The sequence below is a fragment of the Helianthus annuus genome, chromosome 1 (assembly GCF_002127325.2).
Source record: "Helianthus annuus cultivar XRQ/B chromosome 1, HanXRQr2.0-SUNRISE, whole genome shotgun sequence".
NCBI lineage: Eukaryota > Viridiplantae > Streptophyta > Magnoliopsida > Asterales > Asteraceae > Helianthus > Helianthus annuus.
This window is the reverse complement of record NC_035433.2, coordinates 8,958,027-8,979,210: the sequence shown is the minus strand read 5'-3', so window position 1 is coordinate 8,979,210 and position 21,184 is coordinate 8,958,027. Positions and strand designations below refer to the sequence as shown.

At 40.1% G+C, this 21,184-nt stretch overlaps 1 protein-coding gene across 1 annotated transcript in view; it reads right to left on the bottom strand.

The window, feature by feature from the left end:
- Positions 1 to 1,096: 1,096 nt before the first annotated feature.
- LOC110863700 overlaps positions 1,097 to 21,184 on the bottom strand; it is a 53,956-nt gene continuing 33,868 nt past the window's right edge. The window contains exons 2-8 of the mRNA XM_022113060.2: positions 2,449 to 2,520; positions 2,277 to 2,315; positions 2,096 to 2,134; positions 1,872 to 1,958; positions 1,685 to 1,780; positions 1,476 to 1,615; positions 1,097 to 1,363 (exon numbers count right to left, since the gene is read on the bottom strand). Coding sequence (XP_021968752.1) covers positions 1,340 to 1,363; positions 1,476 to 1,615; positions 1,685 to 1,780; positions 1,872 to 1,958; positions 2,096 to 2,134; positions 2,277 to 2,315; positions 2,449 to 2,520 — 497 coding nt within the window. The 3' untranslated portion in view covers positions 1,097 to 1,339. The remainder of the gene's footprint in view (positions 1,364 to 1,475; positions 1,616 to 1,684; positions 1,781 to 1,871; positions 1,959 to 2,095; positions 2,135 to 2,276; positions 2,316 to 2,448; positions 2,521 to 21,184) is intronic.

Genomic DNA, 21,184 nt, shown 5'->3' with positions numbered 1-21,184 from the left:
CGAGCTTGAGGACGAAACGAGAGAGCTGAGCACCCTCTTATCGGACTTATCTTCGGTCTCTTTGGGTGACAGAGATGATGGATGGAGGTGGCTGGGCGACCCGTCGGGATCCTTTTCTGTCCGGTCGGTGAAGAATCTTTTGGCTGGAACCACCGTGAACAATGTTAGGTTTATTCTCTACTGGAACAAGTGGGTGCCAAGTAAGTGTAACTTATTTGTTTGGAAAGCAGAAATGAACAGAATTCCAACCGCGGATGCTTTGAGTAAGAGGGGGATAGAGGTCGGAGAGGGGCTTTGTCCTTTTTGCAAATCGGATAACGAATCGGTGGATCACCTTTTCACTTCGTGCTTCACTGCGGTCATTGTGTGGCAAAAGGTCAGTCGGTGGTGTAATACCCCCCCCCCCCCTATTTATGCGTTTTCATTCAAAGATCTCTTGTAAGTGCATAAATCGACTCACTTAAAAGCTTCGGTGAAGACGATTGTTCAAGGAATTATGCATACGGCTATATGGTGCTTGTGGACGGCTCGCAACAAGGCCATTTTCTCAGGTGTTGAGGCTATAGTGGAGAGTATTTTTAGTGATATTAAGTCCCTAGGTTTTCTATGGTTCAAGTATAGATCAAGAAACAACCATATCTCGTGGTTGGATTGGTGTAATTTTGCTTTTTTGTAATGTGTCCTTTGTAGTTTGTTTTCCTGGCTCGGTTGAGTTCGGGTGTTGTTTTTAATGAAGTTCTCCTTTCAAAAAAAAAAAAAAAAGAGGTTGCGTGAGAAACACACTCGAAAACATATTGACCAGGGAGTTAAAAAAATATAGATATAACTTTAGTGTGTTGATGCTTTTTAAATCTAAGGTGAAATAGGAGGCACGGGTCATACATAATATTAGTCTAGTCTTATGGTTATTTGTTTTACATTGGATTGCCATATGACATGAATTACGCATCCTAGGACAAATAGCTTCTTCTTGGGGGTGTTTGCTGTCATGCTATCATACAAACAAACTTGTCATCCTTGTGTGTTTTTTATGGAAAGACTTTATAATTTTTTTTATATGGAATGAATACATAAAGAAAACAATCACCACCACCGAAGCGAGGAACCCACCGTTTCGATTGAAGAAGAAGAAGCATGTCGGATGATATGCCATTAGTTATAAGTAGTGAAATTAAGAAACCCATACAGAAGTAAGTAGAAAGAAAGAGAGAACATTTGAAATACTAATAAGTTTTACTTACTTACAACCCAACCCAAGCCAACCCAACCCAACCCGACCCAACCCAAACGAGTGCCAGGGGTTTAGAGGGTGGCCGTCCAGCAGGATCTCCTCCTATGATCACTTCAACTTCAACGTTGCAGCCTGTAAATTGTCACCATATATAAATATAGTTACATACTAATGATCATGAGAAAGACCAGACCTATCTATGGCATTGATTTAACAAAATAATAAAAGGTAAAAAGAATTTTACCGTTTGCGACCGAGTCTTGGGACAGCGGTCCGCATCAGCACGGAGCCTCTTAACGCGTTCACGAGCCCATTTGGGTACTTGTACAACCGGACCACCTCCACCATTCAATGGTCCGTCCCAGGTTATGACGGTCTCAACAGCTGATAAACGAATTAATAATATCAGGTAAATTATAAAAAGCCAAGAACCCCATGAAACTTAATTGTTACCATGGGCATGACCATATTCAGATTCATAGTCTGAAAGATTCATATAGTAGGGGCTCCCTGGAGCTTCTTCTCCTTCTGCTTGTACGTTGTAATTTGCTATAAAAACAAAAAGTTGTTAAATTAACAGAAGCATGATAAAATGTATATTAGTAGCATTTTACAAGCAAACACGAGTTTGGTTAATTACGGCGGTATGCTGATACAACGCCTGGTTTCTGAAACCAGAAGAGATGACCTTCTTCCCCTATATCGAGCTCTTCCTCTGGAGTACTCACTGTAGATAAGAAAGAATCATCCTTTTTTTGTCAAGTTTCCTTAATTATTAGGCAATTGTATAGTATTATCGACATAAATGATACTAGTATGTATGTATGTATTCATGTAAACAAAAACAAAACCAGAAGAGATGACCTTCTTCCTCTATATCGAGCTCTTCCTCTTCACTACTCACTGTAGATAAGAAAGAATCATCCTTTTTGTCAAGTTTCCTTAATTATTAGGCAATTGTATAGTATTATCGACATAAATAATACTAGTACGTATTCATGTCCCAAACAAAAACAAAAACAAAAACAAAACCAGAAGAGATGACCTTCTTCCTCTATATCGAGCTCTTCCTCTTCAGTAGTCACTGTAGATAAGAAAGAATCATCCTTTTTCTCAAGTTTACTTAATTATTAGGCCGCAATTGTATTGTATTATCGACATAAATGATACTAGTATGTATGTATGTATGTATTCATGTCCCAAACAAAAACACTTACGATAAGAGTGATCAGTAGATGGATTCCCAACACGAGGGCGCTTCCCTTTGACTTGAGCTTTTCTACCTTTACCTGTACATAACATAGGCATTAATTAACATTAACATAACAAGCTGAAACAAACAAACAAACAAAAACACTTTATACAAGATCATAGTTATCAAAGGCGTGAAGCGCACTCTAGGCGCATAGGCACTGATTAGGGACTAGGCGATAGGTGCAAATAAAGCGTGTGCCCGAGAAAAAAAAAAGCGATAAGGTAGTAGATAATTCAAAAAATAAAAAACAGCTATTTATAATTTATATATGTATTTATAATGTTAAGTTTATACTTTTTATGTATAAATTAAAAAGTTTAAGGACCAAATGTAAACTACTGAAGGTACAGGGGGTTAAATGTTTAAATACACAACCAAGTTTTACACTTTTTAAGTAAAAAAATACAAGTTATAGGGACTGAATATAAACTAGGGAAAGATAGAGGGGTTAAATGTTTAAATACCTAAACTTATTTAAAACCCTAAAAGCCTAACACACTCATGAACGCAGCCGCTCTCTTCTTCTTCTTCTTCTTCCCCCTTCTTCCTGGTTTCCGGCTGAAAGCAGCACCGTCGCCGGAATTAAATACGCATGGGATGAAATAAGCGCGCTATTATTACCTAGGAACTATAAGCGCAGTAAATGCGAGTCGCCCAGAAAAAGCGCCTAGGCGCCAAAAACGCTCACTTTTGATAACTATGTACAAGATTACAAGAGTGATGAATTAGCATCCCCATACATGACTTGCATTTATCACAGTACATATACTGTATGTGCAATTCTATTACGCTTGGTTTTAACAAAATCACACCTTTGTTTAGATTAGTACACAAAAGAAGAAAACAGGTGTTATTACTCCAAAGCGCTTTGTTTAGATTATACGTTTTAATGTAGAATGTACTTGATATTCTTGATTTAATTCAATAATTAAATACCAAGTAACCGCGAAAAAACTGTTTGGATTATGATCGCAGCTACTTCCTCCCGTGATTTTCCTGCATACTGGGTCATGACGGCTGCCACTGCAGTCGATTCAGCAACGGTGATATTAACACTGGCGGTCTGTGGCGGCTCAGGTTGCACTTCACGCGGTCTCGTCCCTTGATGTGCTTGCTACATGTTCTATCCAACCCATTGATATGATTTCGACCGCGTACCGTTTCGACGCGGACCGTTTCAATTATAAAGTCTAATCGATTCAATTATAAGCCGATAATCACTCCTAAATGTCAAAATTTTGATATCGTACATAAGATCTAACGAATACGTATCGTTATTAACAATTCTGAATGCAAATAATTGAAAAATCGATTAAATTAACGATAAAACAGAAGAAAAACGAATACGAAAGAGTGATTGCCGATTCAATTCAACTAAAACAAATCATCAAACTCCTCTTATCGATCGTATCGTAAAATAAAATCGCGTACCTTCTTCCATCTCTCTCTCTCTCTCACTCTCTGAAATCCCGATTAATCTCGTCGTTTTAGTTTAGGGTTCCTAAGGAAACTGGGGGACGATTGAATTCATATCTTTTATACCCCTTAACTTTCACTTTGCCCCCCTCCCCCCCTCTCTCACTTTCAACCGTTCACTTTTATTATTTTATTTAGAGTTAGGGCTGTATGGTAGCCTCTTAGAGCATTCATATTCATCTCCCTAAAAATATACATACATTCCACTAAAAAACAACTTCTATATCAATATATTTTCACTAAAAACAAATACTTTTTCTCTCTCTTTTTCAATTAAATAATATTTTTATACCTTTATCATTACATTTTTCTCTCTCATTCACTCACAACCACTTTTAATATATATTAAAAAATTATAGTGGGTGAACAGTGTCCCCCAAATATACAGATGAACAGTAACATCTTCTCTCTCCTTCACTCACAACCACTTTTTATACTTTTTATATTTTAAAACCCCACATACAGATTTTGATTCCCAGGATGTGAATGCTCTTAATGACCATTAGAGACTACCTCTTAACAGTTTAAAACCTCTGAATGAATAAGAGGTAACCTCAAGTCTGAATGATTAAAAGGTAACCTCTGAATGGTAAATCATCACATGTCACATTCTTCTACCTTCTCATTGGTAAAATTTTCATTGGTTCCATTAAGAGGTAGCATCTTAATGACCATTCAGAGGCTACCAAACAGCCCCTTAAACTAGAAATGTAACCCGTCGCGATGCGACGGAGGCTAGATTTATATTTATATTCAGCCAGTTCTCACTGAGTCGAATCGCTTTAGTTTATTACATATGCTGGAGCAACATTGATGTCAGCACTTTGCTAATCTAAGGAGAGCTAATGCCATATATCCCCTTCAAGATGTTTTGTAAGCATCCTCCCCCACAACTGTTGTAAAACGTTATACCTGATTTAAATCGCCAGAGCTTAAATGGACTCCTGTAACACTGAAAATAGCTTCAACGTACACTACATAGACCCATCTAACTGAAAAAAATAAACATACAACTAAATCGAGGCTTACCGAAATTCTTGCAAGAGTTAACCAAAATCTCATCAGAACCCTAGTTCGCACCACCTCACAGGTTTCTGTCGATGATTTTTTGAGTCTCAGTCGTGTAGCGTCATAAGTGAAAAGCGCCGCCTAGTAACCACCGTAAACGGTGGTCCTTCCACTATTGCTCTCTCAAACAAATCTGCATCTCTATCTCTCATGTCTCTCTCTTCTATTTATATGAAATAGAGTAAATTATGATTTTGGCCTATGTGATTGTATCACTTTTTCTCTTTTAGCCCCAAAAATAATTTTTTAACATCTAAGCCCCTAACGTCTTTTTTTCTAACCCTTTTAGTCCCTAACGTCTTTTTTTTCTAACTTTTTTGGCCCCTAACATTTAATGGATGAGGTTAGTATTAGGAGCCAAAAGGGTTAGAAAAAAAGATGTTGGGGGCTCAGATGTTAAAAAATTAATTTTTGGGCTAAAATTGTAAAAGTGATATAACCACAGGGGCCAAAATCGTAATTTACTCTATGAAATATAAAGCTTCCAAAAGAAGCTTTAGTGTACAATCAACCTAAGCAAATGTACATCTTACTTATGCATATAAAACCAATAAAGCTAGAGTTACAACTACCTATTGCATAAAGTTGTTGCAAATTAGAAGTATATATAATGTCATTTTAGTCCCTGTGATCTAGGTCATTTTGCCATTTTAGTCCAAGATTTCATTTTTCGCCAACGGGTCCAAAAATGTTTTATCATTGCCATTTTAGTTCACTGGGTTAACTTCATTCATTTTTTCTGTTAACGAGAGGGGCAATTCGGTCATTTTATATGTAGAGGGAATCAGATGCTTACCATCAGTGCGACACCCCCTTAAAGTTAGTGTGTTGGTTAAATGAAGCTTTTGGTCGGGCTTGTATCACTTTGGCCCGTGTTTATGTACTCTTTGAACTTTTTTATATTTTTAAAGGTACCAGACGTAGATTGATTCAAATGTTGTGTCACACCCTGACTTTTGCGGAAGCGTGATTATGGTGTGACTCTCTTAATATCATTGCATTCAATCATAACATCAACTATATGATAAAACCATAGGTTTGTCATCCATTAAATAAATGTAAAACATAACAACATCGTTTTTAAATGTAGACTCCAAATTCAAGTTTTACAAATCATATAAATTGTTTATGAGCTCATTAAAGACTCGTCAAAAGTTAATGAATAACGCCAAGGTTTGGAAGACGTGTCTCGCCCAGGAATAAGACACACTAACCAAACTCAAAGACCCTGGATGACACCTTTATTCATAACGCAGCATAAAAACTTCCAACGCCCGCCAGATCCACTTTACAAATTCCCTGAAATACATGTAGTTTGAAAAACATCAACAAAAGTTAAGCGAGTTCATGTGTTCGTTTGTGAGTATGTATAAACCTTTGAAACATTGTAGGTATGTATGCAAGTCCCTGGTATGTAGCAATAAGGAAAAAGAGATCACCAATGGTTTGCAAGGCCATTGATATGTGTGAAGTGATGCAGGAAGACTCAAACCTAGCAGATTTCGCACCGGGCTTCCGGCTGTAAGACATAGTCACCACATGGTCCATTCGGCGGACTCAGGAGTGGAGCTCGCTACACCCAAATAGATCTATCACTCATGTCCCTCGGTCCTACGACGAGGATTAATGGCTTTAAGTATCCGCCTACCCACTCACATGATCTAAGTAGTAACCCTCCTTAAGCTAACCATACCATGTATAAAATGTCTGTAATAATTGTAACATGTATTTCACCCCCGAAGTATAAAACCGAAAACATTTAAAAGAAAAGGGGGACATGAACTCACTGTTTTGCGTCTTCTGTGCTCGTAACTCAAGTCTCCTCAGCAAATACGACTCCTACAATGTACTAGGGTCTATTAGACGAACGGGTCGTGCCTTGCCTTTGTATTTACGTTTTTTAGTTACGTTTCAAAGTGTCTTCAATATTTTTATAATAATACTTCTCAAGTATTGCTATTCGTATTTCCTTCCCAAGGATGGGAGTATCTCATACTTGTATATTTGTATTCTTATGTTCGTGAAACTTGTCATGTATTGGCGTCGTATTCCGGTGCAGTATTCTAAATGTAAATATGCCAATGTATTCCCAATATATTATGCCGAAACAATATATTTCCAAGTCCCACTTTTAGAAAATATATGATAACTCATTTTGTCCCAAAAATAATGTATCGTCCAGAAAATATATATTTTCACGAAATCATACTTCTTATAATATGCTTAATAAAGTATATTTTTATTTCCCAAAAATAATATATTTTCTCTTTGTCGAAAATATGATATACTTGGTAATATGTACAAAAATCATATTTTCACTTCTTTCGTTTTCCAAAATAGTATTTACCAAAAATATAGTTTATCGGTATCTTCCGAAATATTTTATAAGTTACTTTTTATTGTTTGGCTTCACAATATTAAATGTGTAACTTATATTTTATCCCTTGTGATTTTTTGCATTACTTTGGAGTTGTAATTTCATGGTCTTTGGTTAAGATATATTATTTTTCCCTAAAATAATATAACTAGTTCACAAATCATGCAAATATTCACACAAGCGTTTTAGTATAAAATATATATTCTAAATATATATATTTATCCACTTTTATTTACGAAAACCCACCTCTGACACTTTGAAATTTTGTAACAAAACTTATGGCGGAGTTTACTTTTGAAAAACAAATTTAAACACATTTGTAAACACTTGTTAGAAAATAATTTTCTAAGTCTTGGGATTTTTTAGAAAATTTCGCCAGAGTTTCCCCTAAAAACGGAGGTGTCCATGCTATTAAGCATATCATTTTCTTTTCAAAATCAATCAACAATCAATCCTTAAACAATTATACATCACCAAGAGCAAAAACTATATGCGTTACATATTAATCATGAACTTGATATATCACAAAAATGCGTAGTAACTTAGTAAGGCGTTTAGTGGACTTAGTTACCTTCCAAAGTGTATTCATTTATTTAAAAATCATTTCTTAAAGGAGTTAAGTGTTTACAACTTGTAAATAATTTTTACAAAAATTAATCTTTTGAACTCTTCTTGTAAATAAATGGTTCTTACACTTATTTTATCACCAAAAATAGTGTAAGTGTATGTAATAGTCATGATCTTTCAAAAACCGATTCTTGAACTTGGTTTGTTTAGAAAAGTCTCTTGTAAATCTCGGATCTACATGATCACCAACTCATTTTGTTTCACTATTTTTCAAGAAATCATATTATCATCAAGTTCATAACTTTATTAGAAGGTGATTATTTATGTAACACAATATCATTCCCTAATCTTGTTAAATCATGTTTCTAATCATCACTTAACAAGTTCCATATGGTGATTAATATTACATAACCAAGAATCGACATGAAATCAACAACATATTCACTATAATATCATACTAACAACATTTTATTTTGTTTCATCTTTATGTAAAGCTTTTTGCTCATGTTTCTTGTTTAAACATTTTAGTGTTCTTGTGATATTCATCATACTACAACTTTTGACTACTCAAAATAGAAATAAACAAGAGTAAATCAAGACTTATGAAGAAACACTGAACTAATTAGGCAACTATTCAGTTTGGTTTATGCTTCTACCATAGTGGTTAATCTTCTAATGAAATATCTGAGCTCTGACTTGATGTTTAATCCTGCAAAACAGAACACCGTTACTCGTCAAGAGGGGAATGTGGGGGTTTCCCTCTTAACCGGGCTCCGGCGTGAGAATAAGCGACTGCTTTGGAAGGATGATTAAGTGCTAAGAGTGAGAGTAGAGGGAATAGAGTGTTTAACCTGTGGAGTGAGGTCTCTATTTATAGCCGGAGAGGTGTAAGAGGATATGGGCTGATGGGCCTTGGGCCGGTAATTGAGAACATAATGGATATGCTCTTTGTCTCACTGGAGTCGACCGTTTAGTGGCTTCTAGAAGCTCTTCGGCGCTGGCACGCCTTGATTGGAGCCACGTGTCATTGTTGTCGGCCCTGTCGTCCTTCTGCCATCAGCAGACAAGTGGAGATCGTGGGACAGATGTCTCCGTCCTCTGATTGGTGCCACGTAGGCGTCCTTGAGTACTTCTCGTCAGACGATCGTGGCGCATGATTGAACAGAGCCTGCTGGATGTTCATTGGCTCTTTTTCTCTGCCACTTGTACCTTGTGTACTACCTGGAGCAGATTTGCGCTGCTTTCTTGTGAAAGAAGTCTTCGAACAAAGTGATATACCCCGGTGGTGCATCAGCAGCCGTCTGGTTTTGGCCGGGGTACTTAGCGTCCAGTTTTATGGCCCATATTCTGCAGTTCTATGGGTTTCATATATCGCAGATGAGCCCTCCCGGGATGGTCCGGGTTCGTCACTTTGAGTTCTTGTGTTGGTCACATGGTATTGAGCCGACGGTTGACAAGTTTAGGGTACTCTATCAGCTAATCAAAAACATAGGCTTCTATTCGTTTGCCAGTCGGGGTGCTGCAAAAAAGATACTTCTGAACCCACCCAAGATTTTTCATGACTGGAAGCCGAAGTTCTTTTATATTCGCGAAGAGGTGATACCGATCGCTATGACTTTTCGCGCGTGGTCAGAACCAATTTTGAAGGAGGATTTGGTGATCCCCAAGAATGACGCTTGGTACAAGAAGCTTACTTCTACTCCAAACCGGGTGTTTGGAGAAAATGTCTTGGTGGCGACGCGCATGAGTGTAACACCTCGAATTTTTGTGTCCAATAATGTGCTAACACGTGTCATTTGTTTACACGTGGCATTGATATTAAATAAAGGACTAATTTTGACAAACCTTGAAAGTATATAAATTCGAGGGTTATAAATGTCAACAAGGGTAAATATACTGTATAGTAACCCTAAAATAATGCTTGTACCTTCAAACGAATAAATCATAGATCGTACGGAAGCAAAACACGGAAGAAAGTGAGAGATTACGAACTACAGGGGGTTAACTGTGTCAACATGTTTAATTATACCTCTGAGTGACCCTTTAACGTTCCCAAGGCTTCGTAACAGTATTATACGCTCACTAGAATATAATGTATAAATTCCGCGAAGTTCCGTCTTAAAACGAGAGAGTTATACTCAAATTCGTATGAGAAGGGTTAAAAGCGTCAACAGTGAAAGTTAAGGCTTTCCAAATAATTAATAAACTAACCGGGACTTTATAATGCGGGTAAATAACACGAGGCCCCTATCGGTAAATAACCGAGGGCCAAACCGCAAAGTTACCCCTTCAAACCCGAAAGGTCAGGTAAATCATTACGAAAGATTTCGTTATTAATTACCAGGATTTCGTAATCATTACAAAAGATTTAGAATTTCTGGAAATCTGACCTCTCGCGACCCGCGTTGTGTTATGGGTTAAGTTGAGGCGGGCCGCGAGCCTCCTCTATTACGCGTCTGTTAATTGATTCCCAGGCGACCCGCGTTAAACAAGCATGGAACTTCCATGCGGGTCGCGTAAAGTGCCCAGATGCAGAATGTTAGTAACTACATGCCTTTTGGAGCTTATGAACGACCAAACAATCAATCAATGAGGCATGGGCGCCCCCTACTCGACCCATAGCCCTCTGGGACACCTACCCATCATCTCTGGACTGTTGTAGGTGTTTGTAATGATCATGGATGCTTGGCATTGGCTATAAATAGCCACATTATGCACATAACATTCACAACACCAAAAACACACATCTCTGGTCATTGCAAGAGCCCTCAAGTCCTCTTCTCTGCTCTATAAGCAAGAACACACTTCTGTAAGTCGTTCATACTCATTTTGGTCCTGCATTTCCATAGTTTTAGCCTATAAACACAACCGTCGTAACTAACGGTTGTCATTACAATAACTTGCAAATGGTTCAGTCTTATGACGGATCAAAAGTAGTTTTGAGTAGGTAATTATGTGGGTAATAAACCTCTAAAAGGGTTCCCCCTGATCACCACTCTAACTATGTCAAATATCGAGTCAAACGTGCGGTTAAAAAGTCAACAGAAAGCTATTTTAGCAATTTATGCATAATCTGTAATGTATATGTTATGAAACCTGTTTTGACACTTATAAAACATGATAGTAAGTATATAAACTTGTTTGCGCTCGTTTGAATCGATCATTTGCTATATTGACCCGGTTCGGAGCCGAATGTCGCAAAAGTTTGACTTTTGCTTTGACTTCAATTCTGACCCGTTTTAGTGAGGTATAGATATACCTTAGGACTCTCTTAGGACCAGGTCACATGTTGGAATAAACTTCTGTGATCGGTTCATGAGTTATCCGAGTCTTTTGCGCATTTCCGTCATTCGCCTAAAAGTTGACCGTAACGGCCCTTTGGAAATTAAAACGAGTAATTCGGACGCGTGAACGGACCAGAACCTTGCTTATTAAATTATAAGCATGTCCGTAAAGTTTCACGTCAATCCGAGGTCTAGAATGAGAGTTATGCTAAATGGCGCATTTAAAGTAAACTTTAGTAATTAACGGCGCAATTAGCATAACACCTATCTAAACCAAGATTTCGTCACCAAAACTTTTACCCACTGTATTAAAATAATATTTTGGGAATTGTAAAGATTTTTAATAATTTTTACCTCGCTCATAACCTGCGGTTATGGCTACGGTTCGGTAAATACCGAATATGCCCTTTTCGGCCAAAACATGAGTTCTACAAGGTCTTTTGACCCGATTCCAGTTGCTACTGATTTTAAATAATAAATAAAGTATTTTAAGCATTATAAACTGTTCGGGAAACTCAGATTTCCTGTAGAACTCGAAAAGCTCTTTAAAAGTCTTTAAAATGACCGAAAAGCCCATACGGGGCGTAATATTAACTAAAACTCGTTACGGGCATCACGGAAGGTATCCTACTGATACCACAACTTCTTTAAGGCATATTGACTTAGGAAATAAGCGTACGACTCTCATGGTTAACCGTTTCGCCTATTGCGCGCACGGTTCGGCTTATGAAACTAGTTTTCATAAATTAGCCGATACGGGTCAAATTATATTATTTGAACCCCAAAATCCAGAGTGTGAACCTTAGACCCATATAAAACAAGTCTCTGAACTTGTTGGGTCAGAATCACACTCCATTCTCGGTTTTCGCCTTTCACGCGATTAAACCATATCTATATATATCGGAACCAACCGGTCTAGGCTACGGCCATTATAAAGACTCGTTAGGATTCTAAGAGGTTAATTAAAACCTTCGTTCCAGATTAGGAGCCCCAGTAAAAGCTATCGGTGATTTAATCCAAATTAAGGAAATATACTTGCAAAGGTAAATACTTTAACTTATTTCCCCTATATGGGCTTGGGTTACGGTATATTAATACCGCTTGATTGAGCATTATATTCTTCCATCGCTTAGGTGGTTAATTAAATAATATGACCGGCTCATTTAAACAGTTTTGTTTCTTAAAAGCCTTTGGGGGGTTTAATGACCGTTGTCCCGGATATCCTTGGCATCATTTTACGAAATGGCCACGACCATCGACATCCCGGTGTAGGCGTACACCCGGTATAAAGTGTCGACATTAAATTAAAAGACGTAGCCGTTGGTTTTTATACTACGGTTTTACGCAATGTGGTGTGTCTATAAATCTTTAACCCGGCACGACCCGGGCTATTGAACGCATAAAAGAACATGTAAAACGTTCACAAGATTTTATTATAATTTTCCCAAGTTATAAAAGAGTTTGTGCCTTGTGCATTCAAATCAATTTTAATAAACATTTTCAAATGTGTCAGTTGAATGTATTTACCAGTGTAAACTGACGTATTTTCCCCAAAAAGATTAAATGCAGGTACTATACGTAATGGGCTGGTATAGGCGTCCTAAGCATCGTACATAGTCTCGCAAACTCGATGCTGTATCTGAATGAACAATATTTTCTTATTTGATCCGCTGTGGATATTCGACTTCTGTAATACATCTGATATTATAACCAGAGGTTGAAATATATATATTTATCTTTAAGCTTCCGCTGTGCATTATATAATTGTGTGGTTTGACTATATTGTTGCCAACATCGTCACGGTAATCCCCCACCGGGCCCACCGGTGAGACACGTGGAAATCGGGGTGTGACAGGTTGGTATCAGAGCCAACATTGAGTGAATTAAACACTATCCTATTGTGTTTAATCTCAATGACACAATTGCACATACTTGAGTCTAGACAATAACTTAGGACAAATTCGGATTTATACTCCTTTTTGTCTTTATTTTCAAATCGGTTTTAATAAGTTTTGGAGCAGGAAAATGCCACCTGTTATATTCCGAGGAAGAGGAAGGGGAAGAAGAGGCAGAGGAGAAGTCGTGACACATCACGATAACGAAGCTGGACCATCAGGTATAAGACATCCTTCGATGACACGGAGTGAAGAACCACAACGAAGGAGAGATCTCTACGAACCCGCGAGGCATTCCACCTCACACAGCTCGACGCCATCTTATCGGCACTCCTTTGGACCAAACTCAGAGAATGATCCCAACAACCCACAACCTTCCTTCATACCTCTACAACGTTCGGTATCGACCCGGAATTATGACGACCCTACTCCATACTACATAGGTCAGTTTAATCCGGCTGACTACATACAGGAACCTTCAGGTTTTGTTCCACTAGGGCCACAAGACCACTTTTCTGAAGATCCCATGGAGGAAGATGAGGATCCTACTGAACCAGCTCGTGGTACGCCCACGCATCCGATAGAAGTCTCTGATGGGTCATCCTTCCATGGCACACCCTATCAGGGACCAGACAGTTTCCAAGCGTTGTTTGACCGACATGAGTGGTACTACACGCCACCTCAACAGACATCTCAACAACCGCGACATCCACAGGATCCCTCTGAGGATTCACGCTTTGAGGCAGTTACGCCACCACCTCCGCCACCGGCGCAACCAGTAATGCCTGATCCGCCGAGGCGTAGGAGGACAAATGCTCGTATGTCTACACGAGGAGGAGGGGGTATTCACTTCAGCACTCCTCGACATTCTAGTAGTAGCCACTATCCGCCACTACGAGAAGAAGGACCTTCAAGTCCTATACAGGAGGCGAACTCCGCACCAGCTGCACAAAATTCGCCACCATTTGGGTATGACCAACCCATACCTGCTTACACGGGTCCAACGGCTTACAACCCGTTCGAACCATCACAAGCACAATACAACTACGGCTATGAGCGCGACCCATATGTGGTGTCGGCAAGATATAATGCGCGCTACCCTGACGGAGCACATGGAAACATGGGACCACCGGACTACTCAGCTCATGGGTATCCAATACCTCCCAGACCTCCAGTTCCGCATCAAGCGCCGCAACCACGTTTCTCTCCTCCTGAACAGGAAGAAATACTCCATCGACTAGATCGTGTGGAGAGAGAGTTCGAAGAAGAGAAAAAGAGCCACCGAGGATTTCTCAAGGGCTTAGCGAACCTACTAAAGGGCAAAAAGAAGAAACGTGACCACTAGCCCTTAATAGTAGTGCTAATGTAATTTCTACTTTGAAATAAGTCCCTGCGTGGACACTTATTGTATTTCAGTCCCTACGTGGACTTATCTTTTAAGTCCTTGCATGGACATTTCCCATTATGTTAGTCCCTGCGTGGACTTGTCACTTATTTTATACCTCTAAGGAGGTATGTACTATTTGAAAGACCCGTTTAGGGCAATATGTAATTGTATTGAGATTATGGAATGTATGTTATGAGTTTTGTTTTAATGTGTATAAAAATAAATCAAAACCATTCCTTTTAATTGATCTGCCTAAATAAAGAATCTTAAAAGGTGAAACCTAGCTTGGTGTCTTTTAAGATCCAGTCAAGATGGTACGACCTAATTGAAAAGATTCTGATTCCCTGTTAACCTCTGTACGCATGTTAACATTCATGGCAGATGTGATTCGTTAAAATCACGCACGTCATTCTTATACGATAATCCTTTAAGGATTCCAAGACCCAACTAAATGATTTATAAATCATGGGTTAAATCACCAATTAAGGTAATCAACCTTATTAAAACATCCATTAGTGATGTAGTGCCTACGGGCCAATACTATTAAAACATCCATTAGTGATGCAGTGCCTACGGGCCACTATTATTAAAACATCCATTAGTGATGTAGTGCCTACGGGCCAACCTTATTAAAACATCCATTAGAGATGTAGTGCCTACGGGCCAACCATATTAAAACATCCATTAGAGATGTAGTGCCTACGGGCCAACCATATTAAAACATCCATTAGAGATGTAGTGCCTACGGGCCAACCATATTAAAACATCCATTTGAGGTGTAGTGCCTATGGGCCGTATTAATTGTCTTATAACGACAAAAGGCAGTGGTGGTCTATGACTCCCTGTCAGAAAGAGATAAAAGAACTACGGTTCAATTCTCTATGCCTTTGATTCTCTGAAATCTCGGCTTATATTATAAAACATCATCATGATTAGGCTTTATGCCGCCAATATTATTTATATAGCTGAAATAGGATATATTCAAATCCTAATATGTAATGAAATAATAAGTTAACCAAATATGGTCTCTGTACCATGGTTGATAAATTGTCATAAAAGACGATTATATAATAATCTCCTGAATAAAATTTTGTTATCTTCTGTAACAGATTCAAGTTACAATGGCGGATCCCAACGGAGAGAATAGCCATACTAATGATGATGACTACGACAATACGCCAGTACATTTGACAGGCGCACAACTGAAGGCTCTGATTGACAATGCTGTTCAGGCAGCTCTTGATCGTCAATATACTGAGTCCCAAGGCAGAACCGTGTCAAAACCACCCTCTAAACCAAAGACACACTCCAAACCACCCTCTGAACCCAAGAAAGATGACGACAAACACTCGTCCACTGAGAACAGCGTTCATCGCGATAGAGAATATACTGATGCATCAAATGCCAAGGGTTGCACTTACAAATACTTTGTATCTTGTAAGCCCCGGGAATTTACAGGGGAAAAAGGTACTGTTGATTGTATCACCTGGCTAGACGAGATGGACACTATTGTGGACATCAGCGGGTGTGCAGCGAGGGATGTGGTGAAGTATGTGTCCCAATCATTCAAGGGCGAGGCCCTGGCATGGTGGAGGGCGTTGGTGCAGGCATCTGGTAAGTCTGCTTTGTACAAAATGACATGGGAGGAATTTATTGCTCTTATTAAGGAAAACTACTGCCCTCAGCATGAGGTTGAGAAGATTGAGGCTGACTTTGTGTCACTGGTGATGACGAACCTGGACTGCCAGGCATATTTGACGAGCTTCAATACCATGTCTCGTCTGGTCCCATACCTTGTGACACCAGAACCCCGAAGAATCGCCCGTTTTATTGGGGGCTTGGAGCCCGCAATAAAGGCGAGTGTAAAGGCCTCTCGGCCGACGACCTTCAGGTCAGTTACTGACCTTTCCTTGTCTCTTACCTTGGACGCTGTCCGTCTGAGGACACTAAGGAACAAGGAGGCTGAGAAGAGAAAACGTGAGGATGATACCTCACGAAGATCAGGGAAGAAGCACCGCGGAAACGGTGAAGGCAAAAGAGGGTCGGAGGCGAAGAAAGATGGGCAAGCTGGTGAAAGGCCCAACTGCAAGATCTGCAAGAAACCCCACTCTGGGAAATGCAGATTTGCATCGAACTCACAGTCGCAATCAAAGACTCCTTCCTGTGGACTATGCAAGTCCAAGGATCATAAGACTGTGGAGTGCAAGAAGATCAAGGATGCAACCTGCTATGGTTGTAATGAAAAGGGGCATATCAAGAGTAACTGCCCAAAGTATGCCAAGAAGGCGGAAGAGACAAAGAAGTCAAATGCGAGAGTTTTTCGCATGGATGCAAAGGAAGCGGTCCAGAACGACAATGTGCTTACAGGTACTTTCCTCGTAAATAATATATTTGCAAGAGTACTATTCGATTCTGGCGCTGATAAATCCTTTGTAGACCAGAAATTTTGCCAACTACTAAATATGCCTATCAAAACCCTTGATATGAAATACGAAGTAGAGTTAGCAGACGGCACGTTAGAAACCGTCTCAACTGTTCTAGAAGGATGTGAAATGTCCATTAGGAACCATTCTTTTCCTTTATCTTTACTTCCCTTCAAATTAGCGGGTTTTGACATTGTGCTAGGCATGGACTGGTTATCCCATAACCAGGCCCAAATCATTTGCGGCAAAAGGCATATAGTTTTAAAGACTCCGAGTGGTGAATCTCTTACCATTCGAGGAGATACGCAGTACAGGTTACCCGAAGACGTATCTATGCTAAAAGCTTCAAGGTGTTTGAACAGAGGCTGTGTAATTTACATGGCTCAGGTGATAATAGAAGAACCTAAGCCGAAGATCGAGGATCTTCCTGTCATTTCTGAATACCCCGAAGTTTTTCCTGAAGAACTACCTGGTTTGCCACCAGATAGACAAGTGGAGTTCAGAATAGACATCATTCCTGGAGCAGCTCCGATAGCAAGAGCACCTTACAGGCTAGCTCCAACGGAAATGAAAGAACTGAGGACCCAGTTGGATGAACTGCTGGCGAAAGGTTTTATCAGACCTAGTTCATCTCCCTCGGGAGCACCAGTCCTATTTGTAAAGAAGAAGGACGGATCGATGCGGTTGTGCATCGACTATCGAGAGCTAAATAAAGTTACCATAAAGAACAGATATCCTTTGCCAAGGATCGATGATCTGTTCGACCAGCTGCAAGGAGCAAGCTATTTCTCAAAGATCGACTTGAGGTCGGGCTATCATCAACTAAGGGTCAGAGATGAGGATGTGCATAAGACAGCATTTAGGACTCGCTATGGTCATTACGAGTTCCTAGTGATGCCTTTTGGGCTCACAAATGCACCGGCTGCGTTCATGGATCTCATGAATCGCGTCTGTAAGCCGTATTTGGACAAATTTGTCATAGTCTTCATCGACGATATCCTTATATATTCCAAGAACCGAGCAGACCACGAGAAGCACCTCCGTTGCATTCTCGAATTACTACAGCGTGAGAAACTCTACGCCGAATTCTTGAAATGTGAATTCTGGCTACGAGAGGTTCAGTTTTTAGGACACGTTGTGAGTGAGCGTGGTATCCAAGTGGATCCCGCTAAGGTAGAGGCAGTCATGAACTGGCAAGAGCCAAAGACGCCTACCGAAATTCGTAGTTTCCTGGGGTTAGCAGGATACTACCGGAGGTTTATTGAAAAATTTTCAAGGATTGCTGCGCCCTTGACTTCCCTAACCAAGAAGAAAGAAAAGTTTAATTGGGGCCCAAAGCAGCAAGAGTCCTTCGAAATACTGAAGCAAAAGCTAAGCAACGCACCTGTGTTGACACTACCTGAAGGTACAGATGAATTCGTAGTTTACTGCGATGCATCACACATGGGCATGGGGTGTGTGCTTATGCAGAAGGGCAAGGTGATTGCCTATTCTTCGAGGCAATTAAAGGTGCATGAAAAGAATTACACCACCCATGATTTGGAGTTGGGTGCCGTTGTATTTGCACTGAAGTTGTGGAGGCACTACCTTTATGGTATTAAATTTGTGATTTATTCTGATCACAAAAGCCTCCAGCACCTGTTCAACCAGAAAGAGTTGAACATGAGGCAGCGCCGTTGGATGGAAACCTTGAACGACTATGATTGCGAGATCAGGTACCATCCCAGCAAGGCGAATGTAGTCGCCGATGCCTTGAGCAGAAAAGAAAGGGTAAAACCTATTCGAATCAATGCCAAGAGCATTGAGGTCAAGAACAATTTAATTGAAAGGATTTTAGCTGCACAGCGAGAGGCTGTGTTGGAAGCTAATTATCCTAATGAAAAGTTAGGAGTAACTGAGGAGCAGTTGACTCTTAGCAAGGATGGAATCCTTAGACTGAACGGACGTATATGGGTTCCGATTTATGGAGGACTACGAGATGTTGTTCTCCAGGAAGCCCATAGTTCCAAATACTCAGTCCATCCTGGTGCAGACAAAATGTACCAAGACTTAAAGGCAAATTATTGGTGGATAGGCTTGAAAAAGTCTGTAGCCGCCCATGTAGCAAAGTGCTTGACTTGTGCTCAAGTCAAAGCCGAGCACCAAAAGCCGTCTGGCTTGCTACAACAGCCTGAGCTTCCCGAGTGGAAATGGGAATGCGTAACTATGGACTTCATAACCAAGTTACCCAAAACCAGGAAAGGAAACGATACAATATGGGTCATAGTCGATAGGCTGACTAAATCGGCTCATTTTCTACCCATCAAGGAGACGTATAGCTCCGATATGTTAGCCCAACTTTATGTTGATAAGATTGTAGCCTTACACGGCATACCTGTGTCTATTATCTCCGACAGGGATACTAGATACACATCACACTTCTGGAAGAGTTTCCAGCAATCTTTGGGCACGCGTCTAAACTTTAGTACGGCTTACCATCCACAAACGGACGGTCAAAGTGAGCGTACTATCCAAACGCTTGAAGACATGCTTCGTGCATGTGCAATCGATTTAGGCGGTAACTGGGATAAGAATCTACCCCTAATCGAATTCTCCTACAATAATAGCTACCACACCAGCATAAAGGCTGCGCCTTTCGAGGCATTATACGGTAGGAAATGTAGATCGCCTGTTTGTTGGGCGGAAGTAGGAGAGGTCCAATTATCAGGACCAGAGATTGTTTTCCAGACAACGGACAAGATTGTCCAGATCCGGGAACGTCTCAAGGCTGCCCGTGATAGACAGAAAAGCTACGCTGATCCAAAACGTAAGGATCTTCACTTCGAAGTAGGTGAAAAAGTGTTGCTTAAGGTGTCACCCTGGAAAGGGGTGATGCGTTTCGGAAAGAAGGGCAAGCTGAGTCCGAGATACATAGGACCTTTTGAGGTCATTGAACGAGTTGGATCAGTTGCCTATCAGTTGCCTTTTGAGGTCATGGAATTCACAATGTGTTCCACATCTGCAATCTCAAAAGGTGCTTCGCCGATGAATCGTTGGTGATTCCACATACAGATGTGCATATAGATGAGAGCTTAAAGTTCATAGAAAAACCTTTGTCGATTGAGGATCGACAGGTAAAGAAGCTTCGCAGAAAGCACGTACCGATTGTAAAAGTCAAATGGGATGCTCGTAGAGGTCCTGAATATACGTGGGAAGTCGAAGCTACAATGAAAGAAAAGTACCCCTATTTATTTGAGTAAATCTCGGGTCGAGATTTATTTTAAGGGGGTGAGGATGTAACACCTCGAATTTTTGTGTCCAATAATGTGCTAACACGTGTCATTTGTTTACACGTGGCATTGATATTAAATAAAGGACTAATTTTGACAAACCTTGAAAGTATATAAATTCGAGGGTTATAAATGTCAACAAGGGTAAATATACTGTATAGTAACCCTAAAATAATGCTTGTACCTTCAAACGAATAAATCATAGATCGTACGGAAGCAAAACACGGAAGAAAGTGAGAGATTACGAACTACAGGGGGTTAACTGTGTCAACATGTTTAATTATACCTCTGAGTGACCCTTTAACGTTCCCAAGGCTTCGTAACAGTATTATACGCTCACTAGAATATACTGTATAAATTCCGCGAAGTTCCGTCTTAAAACGAGAGAGTTGTACTCAAATTCGTATGAGAAGGGTTAAAAGCGTCAACAGTGAAAGTTAAGGCTTTCCAAATAATTAATAAACTAACCGGGGACTTTATAATGCGGGTAAATAACACGAGGCCCCTATCGGTAAATAACCGAGGGCCAAACCGCAAAGTTACCCCTTCAAACCCGAAAGGTCAGGTAAATCATTACGAAAGATTTCGTTATTAATTACCAGGATTTCGTAATCATTACAAAAGATTTAGAATTTCTGGAAATCTGACCTCTCGCGACCCGCGTTGTGTTATGGGTTAAGTTGAGGCGGGCCGCGAGCCTCCTCTATTACGCGTCTGTTAATTGATTCCCAGGCGACCCGCGTTAAACAAGCATGGAACTTCCATGCGGGTCGCGTAAAGTGCCCAGATGCAGAATGTTAGTAACTACATGCCTTTTGGAGCTTATGAACGACCAAACAATCAATCAATGAGGCATGGGCGCCCCCTACTCGACCCATAGCCCTCTGGGACACCTACCCATCATCTCTGGACTGTTGTAGGTGTTTGTAATGATCATGGATGCTTGGCATTG